This window comes from Bombus vancouverensis, chromosome 16, assembly GCF_051014615.1.
Source record: "Bombus vancouverensis nearcticus chromosome 16, iyBomVanc1_principal, whole genome shotgun sequence".
Classification (NCBI taxonomy): Eukaryota; Metazoa; Arthropoda; class Insecta; order Hymenoptera; family Apidae; genus Bombus; species Bombus vancouverensis.
In genome coordinates this window covers 9842875-9857399 of record NC_134926.1, presented here as the reverse complement: position 1 = coordinate 9857399, position 14525 = coordinate 9842875, and the positions used below count along the sequence as shown (strand labels likewise).

The 14525-nt window shown below is 36.2% G+C and overlaps 1 protein-coding gene and 1 long non-coding RNA gene across 4 annotated transcripts in view; one reads left to right on the top strand and one right to left on the bottom strand.

The window, feature by feature from the left end:
• The window catches only part of LOC117160152 (uncharacterized), a 311594-nt gene extending 300899 nt beyond the window's left edge, over nt 1-10695 (top strand). For all 3 annotated transcript variants that reach the window (XM_033340665.2, XM_076625400.1, XM_033340668.2), the window contains 3 exons: nt 959-1216; nt 7624-7827; nt 9086-10695. In XM_033340665.2, coding sequence (XP_033196556.1) covers nt 959-1216; nt 7624-7827; nt 9086-9195 — 572 coding nt within the window. In that variant the 3' untranslated portion in view covers nt 9196-10695. The remainder of the gene's footprint in view (nt 1-958; nt 1217-7623; nt 7828-9085) is intronic.
• Nucleotides 6011-12499, bottom strand: LOC143303730 (uncharacterized). The gene is made up of 3 exons (XR_013060331.1): nt 12388-12499; nt 9067-9278; nt 6011-8498 (listed from the first exon to the last, which is right to left on the bottom strand). It is a non-coding gene; the product is annotated as an uncharacterized LOC143303730 (long non-coding RNA).
• Between the last annotated feature and the right edge of the window lie 2026 nt (nt 12500-14525).

Below are 14525 nucleotides of genomic sequence, written 5' to 3'. Positions count from 1 at the left end.
AAATTTTCGACAAAATCTGACTCTAGCCAAGCGTAATGAAATTCCCTGTGCCTAATTGCTAACAACTTTGGTTTAAAACAATAGACGATGCGAATACAAAAAAAAGTTAATACTTTTCTCGTATTGAATTATAGAAGAGTTGATACGAATGAAATTTTAGATGAAACACGAAAGCTTGTCTAAATAGATCCGAAATTCCCTAGCTACAATTTCTAATTTTCCATTCGAACAATAAATAAATCAGACTTAATAAGAGTGGTGTGTAAAATTCGGAGGACAAACGAAGGTAAACACGATGGAGGTGTAATTTCGGGCGAAGGTCTAGACATGGGTTGAATGGCGTCACGATAAATTCCGCGTCCTTGGGAACGACCCCTGTCTTCGTCAGTGTTATAGAATCGCGTAATCGGCTTAAACAGAAACTGTGCTGCCTTCCGTCGAGGGTTGAGTTTACGACGGATTCGGCATATGATCCTTTTGCACGATCGTAAAGGAGTCGCTGGCGAATCGATTGTTAAGCTGCCGTCGTTCGCAACTTCCTCCTTGTGCCAACCGCGTTTTCGTCTCGACGATGTTTGCGTCTACGTCCCCATTCTTCTACACGGAGACGATTTTAGGAACTATCTTGGCTGATTCCGCCGGAAATGAATGAATCAGTTTCTATACGTCAACTTGTTTTCCAAGTCAGGTGGCCAAATATTTCTGCCATTGTAAACACAATATTTTCCTCGACATAATCTAACCTCGACTAAAGTAAATGAACCCAGTTCATGTACTCTAGTCAATCTGGCAAACATAAATGCCAGCTACGAGAATAGCGAGTAGAGTAAAATTGATTGGAACAATTTGCGTATGTTGTTCAGTTGAGTAACAGGTCAGTAAGATAAATCAGTCAACGTAACAAACAGAAATGGCAGCTCCAAGTAGCAGCAAATTGAAATCGATAAATTTTTTCCAGCACCAGACCCAATTACCAAGCAGTGCCCCAACCTTGGCCGCTACAAAATTGTGTCTGTGCTACACAATCACAATGGCGACAAAGCGGAGGACATATTGGGCGTGGATGGTGAACCAATGGTCAACGCTGCTGAGGTTCAAGATGTCAGGGTCACGTCGACACCTTATCCAGGACGGTGTCGCTATCGACTAGATATCGGTTGCAAGACACCGGATCGTATGGAGTTTGCTACATCGTGCAACGACGAAACACCACCAGGTAAGATCTCTTGCTATAATTTTCTCTCTTAGAAGAAAAATTTGCTGTTTTGTAAAGACGCTTTTGTAAAGAAAATTTATTTTCGACGACCGTTGAGTTTCTATTGATCTTTCTGCTCTTCGCGAATTTCTAGTGATCTTCTGGTTGATCTTCAGTTCGTTTAATAAAGATTAAGTTAGATTTTGATTCAGTTTATGCCAGATTTGAATTAAGTTTGGATTCAATTTATGTAATGTTTGGATTAGCCCTGGGTTCAATTTAGGTTATGTTTGGATTAACTTTGGGTTCAATTTATGTTATGTTTGAACTAGATTTGGGTTCCATTTTAGATTCGGTTCAGCTTAAATTTGGATTCAGTTTAAGTCACGCTTGGTTCCAGTCAAAAATTCCAACACGCAACCACACAACTCAAAATCATTTATACGCGTACATTCTAAATACTTTGTAGACGCTAGATTACGAGCAGAACATGTGCAAATTCATATTCTCACAGATATAATTAAAAAACTGGATCTTGAACAAAAAATTGATTCATCGACTCAATGTCATAAAGAGTTCAATATTCTGGATATTCTATATACTTTCCCATATCATGTGCGTCCTGCGCATTTTGGCGTGACCGTAATTCGCAGTCTGCTTGTTACAATGTTCTCGAAAGATGTATCAGGGAGTCAGCAACTTCTCTTTCTTCAAAAACTACGGAAGAAACAGCTCTTACAGGCACCCACGTCTCTATTGACATCCGTCTTACCTGTATCTCGCACTGGAGAATCGACTGTGCTCGCAGGGAGCATCGCCATGGGGGGTCGAGTGAATCCTCGTAGGATGGAAGCAGCTTCAACAGGAACATCTTATCGGATTACCCGCACCAGGGTCGAGTTATCCCCCCATCGTGAAGAGACGCGTCTTCGTCGCTTCCCCATTTACCTCGAGCCTCTTCCGTCCCTTCTTCGCCCTTCGAAGGAGTGAAGTTATCGCAAGTGGCGATAGTTAGTTTGCGGAGAAGTCAGCGGCGTGACGGTTGCCGTGACTCCACGCTTGCTTATGTGCAAAGTTTGTAGCTTTATTCGGCTGTACGTGTTTATGGCGCGTGCCTGTGCGCGCGGATCCGCTCGCGTTGAAAGACAGATGCAGCGCCAAGCTTCGAGGCTTCCGGGGCTCTGGCTGGGCTGGGCTAGAGATAGGGCCGACTGGTTGCACGACTTTTCAGGAATAGTCGCGGAGAAAGCTTGTCGTTGCTTGGCTCGAGCGATAATAGACTGATTCTATCGAACCAATGAATTTTGAGGTTAAGGGCTTTTGAGAGTTTGAGGTTAGGAATAATAAATGGAGTTTGAAATAGAACCGACCGTTCAGGAATAGCTGCGGAGAGAACCTGTCACTGCCTGCTTCGAACAATAATGGTCTGATTTTATCGAATTAATGAATTTCGAGATTAGGGGCTTCTGAGGGTTTGAAGTAGGGAATAGGAGATTATTGTGGGATCTGTTATTTGATGACATGTAAGGGGAAGGGCTCGTGAGTTACTTTGAACAGTTATATTGAGAGAAGCAGGTCTTGGGGCTAGTTCTTGAAGGATTGTTTAGGGACATCTAAAATTCCCTAGCTAATTGCTACCTTTGGAGTAGCACAATGGATGAAACAGATGTAATACCACTGTTGTGGTAATGTTAGGTTGCAGGAAGATTTCTATTCATGAAATGTTAAATGAAACAGTAGGAGTTGTTTAGATAGACTGAAAGTTCTCTACATAAAATATTATGTTAGAGAAGAGTTATACAGTAGATCACAGCTTGACTGAATAATTGGATTTCATCTGATAACGTTCTCAGATTGGTCCTATTTTATCATAGTGATTTTGATTCCTTTTAATTGGGTTTTAATTGGTTATTGTAAATATACGATACAAAACATAAGTTTCCAGATCTCAACTATCACACCATAACCAAATAAAACATTCTAAACAGCGAATCTTGACAAGATTCTAATCCCAACACGGACAAATACTACGTTGGAAATGGATGTAATTAACGATCGTTACCAGGAGCCTGGCTGGAGACGTTTCGAGATGTTCTCTCTGGGTCTGGGAGCTAAGATCGCTGTTTGTACGAAGTCTTAATGACCAATTCGCGTTCCGCGTCTACAGAGGGGTGGTGCTGCAGCCTGGAACGCAATCCCCTTGTCGACAGTCGTAAGATACGAGGCTCGACCGCCTAAATCCTCGGTTATGTCAACGCTCTGCTCCATGCTAAAATAATTCCTGATACCGAAACGTCACTGCAACTCTCTCTTCCTTTCATGAATCGTCGTGTTTTTGTCGATTAAGAATCACGATGCGAACTTAATATCTGTAATATCTTTCGATCGTAATCTTTGATCTTCTTTGCGAGTTTGTCTAGTGGAAGATACATTTTCAGGTCGAAGATTGATATTCTTGCGAGTAGAAACGGATCCGAGTTCGATTAGGTTTTAGTTTAGCTTTCAGAAACTTGGGAGATCAGCTCTAGCTTGTAATGTGCTAGTTTCGCAATTAGAGAACTGTGGTGTAGAGAGTCAATCCGTCTGGTGTATACTATCGATGGGAAGTTCGGCAGCAGAGTGATTATTGAAGCAGAGGTAAAAAGATGAAGTAGAGGAAGTTAGGATGAAGCGAAATACTTGAGATTTAATCATCTGTGAAAGTTCAGAAAGTGATACTAACAAGTTTTTCTTACATGTACTTTAAAAATAGAGCTTAGGAATTGCAATTTTACAAAATTAAATTATACATTGTTTAATACTGCTACACTTTTCGTTAGAATCATTTACTCGTTATTTGTTACCACATAATCGTGGAAAAAGGTCGCAATTCATTTCTGTCTTACAATAGATAATTTATTACCTAATAATTTATTGTCATGTTTAACAGAGATATGGAAGTTAATATTACTCGTTATTGTACTCATTTAAATGCTATACCAGCATATTAATCATCTGAAAGCAATAACATTCACTCCAAGTCAAATTAGCATAAACCCAGAGCTCTAAAGTGAGATTAAAAGATTGCAGTTTTCTTTGCTCTGTGACACGAATCCACATCGTCCCTGCAGATTTTAATTAATATCTTCAGAAGCGGTAAGGTCTTCCCTTTGAAATGCTTTTTGAATCGTGTCGATACGACGCTCCGTTTCTGAGATATCATCGTGTAAATAGAAGAGTAATTTTTTAATATTTCACTATCTCCATCTTTATCACACTCGGCCACTGACCTATCCCTTTCCCACCACGCGTGGTCTGGTCAGTGAGAGACATTGAGTCAGCAATGTTTTTTATCATTCCTAGCATCAAGGTATGCAGTTACTCGGAATGAAGTGAATCACCAAAGCTACCAGGCGCCGCCATCTTCTATTTTAAGCGCTCGAACTTTCAAGCCTTGTATCTCGGGAACGAATTGAGCTATCGACTTCAAACAAAGTACGTTTTCAAGAACGCGTTATACTCTATCTCTCCAGGATACTTTTCAGAGAAAATTCCAGGATTCTGAAGAAAGATAGAGCCAGGGAATACGATAGAATTTCTTTAGATAAGGAACCTTGGTTTTGGTGGATTATTTTCTAGAATCTTCACTAAGATTATCAAATATTTTGGAAAAGAATAATGTCAGTTGTGTAAGGATATATTCATCGTATGAATTAAAGAAAACATAATTTGTTGGTGTGTTTAAGTTTGAAATGAAATATTTCAGTAAATAATAGGAGTTGATTCCAATGGCTAGGATAAATTATACGGTAATTTGGCACCAAATGAAGAAGAAAATTGAAGAGGAAAATTGTACACTGTTTAACAAGCTTCATCACAACTTACATCGTAACTTTTTCCAGAAATATTTTAGTACATTTAAAAACGTACAATATTAAGTGAAATTACGTGCTGTTCTAAGAATAAATGAAATAAGACGTAACGTGACTAAAAATTCAATGCAACTTTTTCAAAATCTTTCCTCAAGACTACTTAACATTCTAAACATATTTGATTGTCATTTTACATCTTTTATTCTTCACAAATTCTCATGCTGGAAGATTGTATGCTCTGTACGATATTTGTTCTTAAGAAAAAGGAGCAGGAGAAACAATTTTTGAACGTCGTTTAAATGCAAAGAAGCAATCGAACAGAGAATTTATCGGCATTTGCGGATCAGAGATGGGCACGGAGACTGACGTCTCCGATTTTTATCCCTTTTGAAAGCATATTTGGTGAAAGGCGTAGGTTCTTTCTGTCGCTGAATTTTCCCGTTGTTTATTTCCGTTTTCAGCCGACGCGAACTGTCGCGCGGACGCTGTAAATTCTCATCTTTCTATCTTGCAGCCTCGATAAGGTATCGGGCCGAGACAACACGCCAGATATCGACGTGTCGAAGCGATTTACGGCTTTCGTTTATTTCGTCCCCGTTCGCGCCTTCCTCGAAAACTCCAAACACACAGAGAAACTCGACCTTTTCTCTTCTCTAAAAGCCGCGTCTCCCTGTCGAACATCCTACATTCAAGGACCATTTTTCAAGGATTACTTCGAAACGATTCAGCCTTGAACACGTCCAAGTTAATTCCAAGTCGTATGAAACAATTTTAGATACTTTGTCAATTTCTAGAAATATATCTGTATTGTTACGCGATAGAAAAATATTTCAAGAGTTTTAGTCATTGAAAAATATTAAGTTGCATAATAAGTTCAATCCTGTTTTCTTGTAACAATACATCGAGTGTTGGCATTTTTATGTAACATTTATTTATGTAATCAAGAAGTATCTTACTTATCATATTTCTTTATAACTTTTTATTGAAAATATTCAAATACGTGTACTTTTACAATTTTTAAACAATTTCTGTAATATCCTTGAAGATGTAGTGAGAAGAGAATGAGCTTATTAAGCCAGTAAACCATATTAAAATTTTATTGGTGGATCGATGTCAAACCATTATCTATCAGTAACCAATTATCTATTGCAATTATGAGGCTACTCAACATAGAATTTATCCTCAACCAATTCAGAAAACCACCGCCTATCGTTAAACCTCACGAAACATAATATCTTGAATTTCACATAAAAATAAGAATGGATTATATTAAAATAATTATCGATAATCAATTTCCCATAACAATTATTAAACGATTCATAGCAAGTGTGTCTTTAACCCATTCGAAGCATAATCGATCGCTATTAAACATGAGGAAATATACAATTTGTTAGGGCCACCATGCCTGCCTGTGCGAATATAGAGGCTCGAGTACCGTAAAAATTTAATAATCGAAGGAATTCTAATTGCGCATAGTTGATCATAATTGAACGGTCTTAGCCAGCGTTAGTCGTCGTGGATAATTTAATTCCCTTTTCACGAACGTTAAACCTGCTCCTTCTTTTACGGTGGCTCGTTTCAATCGCTCCCATTTTTACCTTTCCCCTTTCACCTTCCTCCGCTCATTCCACCTTCCCTCGCTGCCCGTTTAGTCGAGCTTGTAACTCGGTCGTGAAACGACCCTTAAGGTGAACGAAATCGAACACTTAAAATCGTTGCATGGGTGATTACCCATTCAGTACTTTCGTTAGAACGATAAACGTTCCTCCGTTGCTACTAGAATCCTTTCTTTCCCTCTTACTCTCCTTTAACAGTTCGAAACCGATAAACTACTCGGAAATCGTGCTTTTATACTTCGATTCTCGATAATGAGGTCACATTACCGGCTGACGTAATATTTCCATGCTATAACCATTCGCTCGATCGTTTTTTATATTCCACTTTCTTCGTTTTGTCCTGTTCTTCGATTGCTCCAAGCATAATTAAATATTATGGTACAGCGTGTTTCCTTGACGGAGGGATTCATGCAGCCAATAATGATGTCTTTGTGGTTTGATGTTGCGGTTCAAATGGTTTGCAGTTTTATACGTTTTATAGGATTTCTAGATATTATATTACTATTTATTATTGCCTAGATTAAACTCTAATCTAGCTTGAAATTTTATAACAAATTAATCTCTATATACGCCAGTAGGGCGTACAGACTCTACGAGTAGAATTTTAAATTTGCAAAGTTTTTATTTCCCAGTGACTCTAACGTTAATTATTATTCACAGTTGAACATTGAATATTAAAGAAGCCTATTTCATTCTCGGTATACAATTAAATAATATTCTGATATACGTGGTAAATAACTGTGTCAATGAACTAGCTGCCCAATTTCAACTGAAGATTTAAAAATGATAAAATATCCAATTTATAAATAAAAAGGAATTAAGTAGTCTCCAACGAAGTTAATGTTACCTATAGAATATTCTCGATTAATATTTGAAATAATTTTTGGAATTAATCATCTCAATTTGAATTATCTATACAGTGATAACAAGTAGTATGTGAGTGAGAAATGGATTGTTTCAGAATATTCGTGCCATGGAACTTGGATCGAGAACGACACAGCCTATTTGGTGGCGAGCACCGAGAAAGGAAGATACTGTCTCGTTTACAGCGCTTCTGCAGCGGCGACAGGAAGTCGCGAGCTCTCGGTGACGGGCCATCTTGCTTCCTGTCCGAGGGCTTCTCATCGTCATGTAGTTTCATGGCAGGTCAACCTCACGTCGTATGGTAAGCATTATCATCCATGTTCCTTATTATCACGTCGCAAATTTCCATTAGGACATCAAGTATATGGTAGCTTCAAGGAAATTAGCAAGGCAGGAACATGTGAAATTAGGAAATTTAATACGTAAATAACGAAGAACTTGAAAAATTGTAATCTCGAAAAGTTAGTAGACTCGAAGTACGAAAAATCGGGAAAGTAAGACGTTAGAAAGTTGTTAACTTGGAAAATTGGGAAATTAAATGTATGAAACATTGGAAACCTGGAAAATTAGAAAATTGGAAGCTTCGGAACTTAGGAAGTTATATATACGAAAAATTAAGCAATTTGGAAATCGGAAATTTGAAAAATTATAAAGATTTTGAAAACTACAGAAAGTTAAATGCGTCATAAGTACTAAAAAAAAAAAAATATAAATTCGAAACGTATTGGGAAATTGGAAAAAATTGAAAGATCGGGAAATAAGGAAATTGAATATCTGTCATGGCGACTGGAAGTTGCGAACATTCAGTGACGGGTTCATCTTGTTTCCTGTCCGAGGACCTCTCATGGTCGTGCAGTGTCGTGGCAGGTCAACCTCACGTCGTACAGTGAGCATTGTCAGCGACGTTCCTGATTATCGCGTCTGAACTATGACACTGATCGTATTGTCCGAATCGCCCAGTCACTCTGCGTACTAATTAAACAGTTGATTCACTTTATCTTTCAAATTGGATCCAATTGAAACGGTATTGATGAGGAGGTAGAGATTCTGGGGAATTAGGGATTTCTAGGGGAAATTAATTGTTCGACAGAATGATAAGATTGGCAGGTAGAGATTTGATTATTGAAAAATTTTGAAACTAAAAAATTAAAAGGGACACAGAAAGATAAAAAATTGTTAGGTTGAAAAATTAGAAAGTTAGAAATATGATTGTAAGAGAATTGGAATGTTCTGGAATCGGGAAAATCGGCAATTGACTTCAATAAATCAAGCGATAGAAAAATTAGAAGATTAAAAAAAGATTTCTAGTTGAAACATTAAATAATAAAAAATGCTGAAAAATTTCAATATTTAAAAACTGTACAAATTGAAACAGAAACCGTATCAGTTGAATCATTGAAAAATAAAAAAAAATTGTTAACTATGTAAATAGCTTGAAAAATTGAAAAGCCTAAAATTTCTCTGAAGCTCGAACCAAAAATATTCCATATTTAATCGTTCCAATTCCGCTCTCTGCGCATCAGTACCAACCGAAACTAACCAAAAACAAATTTTTCCAGCGCAATGCGGCGACATCTCGACGGCCACGTCGTGGACCTTCCGGATTTCCGCCTCGGTTTACATCCTGGCAGTACTGGGCACCTTGTTCGGCAGATACATCGCGAGGTGATACCACTGAGTGAAGGAACTAGGCCACGTGACGGCTGTGTAGTACCAACCTACTACACAAAACTCGAGTCGTCGGTACAGCAACTACAAACAACAACAACAAAAAGAAAAAAAATCTCTATATATATAAATATAAATATAAATATATAAATACAAAGTAAAAAAATATATATATATAAATACAAAGTATATATATATATATTAAGCGGAACGATTTACGAACGAAGGAATGAACACGGAATGCGTGTCGGGAGAAAGTAACCTAAATGATCAAGCGTAAATAGCGTGTAAGTGTCCGTGGGTGCGAGTCGTGCAGAGAAGAGGGCGCGACAGAAAAAATGAGATAGGAGAGGAGAGAAAAAGAAGCTTGTTAGAGAACCTAGTCGTTGCTTGGAACATGGCGGATCCTTGGATCAAACCTTCGATGTACATACAGATATGTGTACATGTATATAAAATTCACTTAAGGAAGCTTCGGTTTTATTGGAGTAGTTGCTTCGGAAAGTATTGTCTTCTTTTAAGAGTCAGGGAGAACTGAACCCTTCTGCAAACGAACATGTTTTCTTTATATGGCCGAATTGGGTGATGGGATCTTGGGAGGTTTTCAGAGCAATTGCCTTTGACCGAATTTCTGTCTTGCTTCTCTTTTTTAAACTTTTCTTCTTTTGTTTCTCTAGGACTGGACTATCTACGTTCTCTTATTCGTCGATTAGTGGAAATGTCGTTAAGCGTGTTTTTTCTAGATTATTTTCCTATCCGTAGATGGGTAAAATTATTAATTATTGTCCACTAGTATAATTTCTTTTTTAAACTACATAATATTCGAATTTCAATGTATTTCAATTTTTTCAAATTTTTCCAAATATTTCACTCCGGTCGATTTTTCGATTTCCCTAGCAATATCGAAATACACGCAAAACTTTCGAACTCCAAAAATCTCGATTGCTAAGTTTCCCAAGCAACCCGATTCCCGCAATTAACCTCGCTAATTAGGAACCTCCCTGGCCGAATGCAACGTGCAACGCATCACGCGAATCCAATTTTAAAAAAAAGCACGAACGGCAAAAACGCTGAAAAAAGGACAAAAAAGAATTGCAAAAAATCCTAACCGCTAAAATAATCGAAAAAAAAAACGAGAACTAAAGGGTGCTGGGGCCAATATTGTGTGCGTTCTGAGTGGTGATACTAGCCCACGTGTTTGTGAGTGAGAAAGAACCAGATAGCAAAACGAAGATCTGAGAAAATAAAAAAGAGAAAAACAAAAAAAAAAAAAGAAACGAGAGAAAACAGAAAGAAGCGAGTGTGAGAGAGAACGAGAAACTTATGACACTTATTTAGGTCCAGGACGTGTCCGCCATGTTCGAAGTGGTGCGTGCTGTTCTCCAGGTCGAACAGAAAACGTGTATTTGCTCGGAACAGGAACGTTTCAGCTGTAATCGTACGCGTTTTAATTAAAGTTCCACTGCACTCGAGCGAAAAGAGAGAGAGAGAGAGAGAGAGAGAAAGAAAGAAAGAAAGAAAATTTTTCTGACGTATGCGTGGATATGTATGCGTGTGTACGAGTGTAGAAATTTCAAAATAACGAAGAGAAAGGAAAATAGCGAAGAAACAGGTTTTTCGCTGCGCCACGAGTACCAATGGCTCAGAACGATTATTATTATTATTACTGCCATTATTACGATTATTGTGTCGTCGTGAGAGCTAGAACGAAGGTGTAAATGTGGACTTCTCTCTTCTTCTGTGGCTTCTTTCGCGTGGTTTTCTTTCAGTTCTTGCCACCCCTCGGCTTTCACTCGTGAATTACCCCTAATATATGGGTGATTAGGCGACTTTGGATCGTAAGACACTCCGAAAGCTAATGTAACACTGTTACGAGGAGAATACAGGCGGACTGTGGGAATTTTTCCTGATCCGATCTGATCCGATTTACGTGATCCTCTGGTTTACGAATTTCTACCCTTGGTCGACTCTTAAAACGAAAGCGAGTTTGAATGGATTGAATGGATTTTGTGATTTCATTTATGATTAAAATAGATTTAACGAATATATTTATTTTGATTTTTAATCTAGAATTAATTTCTTTAGATACTGATACAGGACGTTTAAATTTAAGGAGATTTATGTTATAATTTAATCAGTTATATATATATTTATGTAAGTTTCTGTTCAAGTATTAAATTTAATTTGCGTTAGATTTAAGTTAGATTTAATACTGAATCTATATACATAATCCGATCAATAGAAATAATGAAAATTGCGAAACCATTGTATTTTATGCAATGTAAAGTGGAGATCGTGAATTTAAGAGTCGATGACAAGGATTGACTTGGCAACAGAGATCATATGACACTGAGTGAAGGAAAGGTTACGGTACAGTGACTATTCAGTCCATTTTTTGCTTTGGAACTGATTAATTTTTTTCTTATAAGTCACATATTTGATACTTTTTATCGAATCAACGATGTTTATGAGTTATAAAGAGAAACAACGAAAGAAAATTTTTCCTCGTCCTTTACATGTATAATTTGTCATATGGGAAGAACGAAGATACTCAAATATTGGAAAATATTGGAAAAAATAAAAAAACTATGAAAAATTATGAAACGAAGACCTGAAAATGTTCAATCCTTAGAAAAAATTAATAACTTGCAAAACGTTCAAATATTAAAATCACAAATATTAAAGCCAAAGATCACGAAGAAAATACTCGATAATTAAAAAAAAAAAAAAAACGTAAACTCCAGAGCAATAAAAGGATTGATTCGGTCACGGACAAGGGATTATTAAGAGAACCACGACATATCGATAAATCGAGAGAATTCGAACAAGGAACTCGGAGAAGCTGCTAGGTAGCGTTAGATAATCAATTATCTCATCAACTTCCTAACCTATGAAACCAAGTAGACGAAACAAACGGAACGACACCGATACTGAAGCAACTTTAAAAACATTGGAATGAAACAAATCTAATACGCAAAGATCCAAAATCTCGACAAAGTACAGATATTTTTCACCTGGAGCTATTTTAAATAAGGGCCTGCCAATAACTATGCGAACGAAGGAAAGAGATAAGGGGCAGTACTATGATCGCGTAAATTTAGTCGATTCCCTATACATACTTGGATAGTTGGATATACATACTATAAATACAGATATAAATACGGGATATAAATATTATAAATATTATACATACGTTATGTATACATATATATATAAATATATAAATACTCGAGGACAATTCGATGTTGGCTATAAACTTGTAAACTATTAGGTAGATAGAAGAAAAGAGAAAGAAAGGGAGGACTTCCTCCGAATGAATGGAAACAAGCGAGTAGAGCGGGTTGCCAGTGTCTAGGCGTACAGGTTTTATACTAATCGAGGCATCTCGATGCTTTTTGATGTCTTTGTTATGTCTAATTCACTGTATACTGTGTTATATAATATTAATTAATATATATATATATAATATATATAATTATCATAAGGATTGTATGGTTCTATTAAGAACTGTGAAAGTTTTTATAAATTCGTCTTTATAGTATCTAAGAGCGCATGAAAGGTCTATAAAATTTTGTGATACATTTGACGATCGAGTTTTGTGATATAGTGCCGTTTAACTGTGTTTGAAAAATTTGTTGTGGTTTACTTATCTTTTTAGAACCGATTAGTTTTGGTCGATTTAAATGAAATTAAGTTTATTATTGGGAAATTCTTGAACCAAAGTTCAACTGATCTTATGTATGCAATTAAAAATTAATTTATGATTACCTGTGTTAATTACTATTATTAATCGAACCGTAGAATATACCTAATTTGTTAGCTTAGTTCTAATCTCTGATTCAAGCTTCATTTTACTCGAACTTAATTTTAATTAGTCTTAGACATAACCTAAGGCTTACCTAGACTATATTTACGAACTTAAGGATTCGTATAGTATATCTTGAATAAAATAAGCTTCGTATAGTTACGAACTTAATATAATTTATAATAACTTGAAACTTTGTTCTATATGAATCATTTTACTTTTGTTTAACTACTCTAGTCAATTTCAAGATGGTAGACGACAAGAATAACAAGCTTTAATTATTGATAAATTACTAATCTTATAATTATTAATAAATCTTTTATACGATTTTAAATAAAATCCGGAACTGAATAAAGTTATATCTTCTTCTACAATTGCGAATAAAATTGGAGGCTTACACATTTTAGGTTTCCACATATATCATAATATTTAGACACAGAAGCATCGAAATGTCTCAATAATTACAGCAAACAATGCCGGATCGCTGTCACTGCGTATAAGGCACTCGAAACTCTGAAAATCGATTAAAAGCTCGGCGAACCGATAGGTCAAGCATCATCCCATATTTCTAGCTAGAAAAAAAAATCAAAACGCGGCTTGTTCCGCCATTTTTTATCCTCCCAGTCGTCAGAGAAACACAGTTCCAGTCTTTTATTTCTTCGCGAGAAAGAAAAAGGGAAAACGATAAAAAGAAAGGGACGAGTTTTCCTGTAAATAGTAGGTTTAACGATTTTTCACGTAGACGGAACGGAAAATAAAAATGAGAAGTGGCAACATTGAAGAAATTAGGAAAGGGGAAAAGAACGTTTTTCCGCAAGAAAAATATGAAACGAAGGAAAATGTGGTGACGGAGAGAGAAAAAGGAACAATTGGATAGATTTGTGAAGAATTCGGTTTTATATAGAATGAGAGAGTGTAGATTTCAGGGTATTTATATCGAGGGTTAAATAGTTATATACAAGAAAAAAAATATTTAAATATAAATTATATTATAAATATAAATATAAAAATATAAATATAAATATGGAAGAATATATTATATATATACTATGTTTTTATTGTTGTGAAGTTATTAAAAAAATAGCCTACGAGTGCTGACTCGTTGGGCCTCCTCGTGTTTCATCGAAGAACGAACTTTTCTCAATCTGTCGTCGCTTTTCTTTTCTTTTTTTTTTTTATCGAGTGAAAGCTGGCAGTGGATGATCTTTTCTGTCGAATGTGAAGTTGACTGTAGTGACTATCAAGAAATGAAATTTTTTCGTAGTCATTGTGAACTTGCTTTAAACCGAAATAAATTTTAACGAAACATCGTTTCGTACGTAAAAATCTCAAGGCGAATTAATTAAACAATTCTAATTAGAGTCCACACTTTGTAATACAAAAATTATTGTTTAATAACGTTCTCGAAACAATTTAAAGCAAGTCTCCAGAAAATTTAGTTTCTTACTTCGATAATTCATATCCAATTTTTAACTAGATAGAAATAATTCAATCTTTTGTGAATATCGTTTAGATATCATATTTCT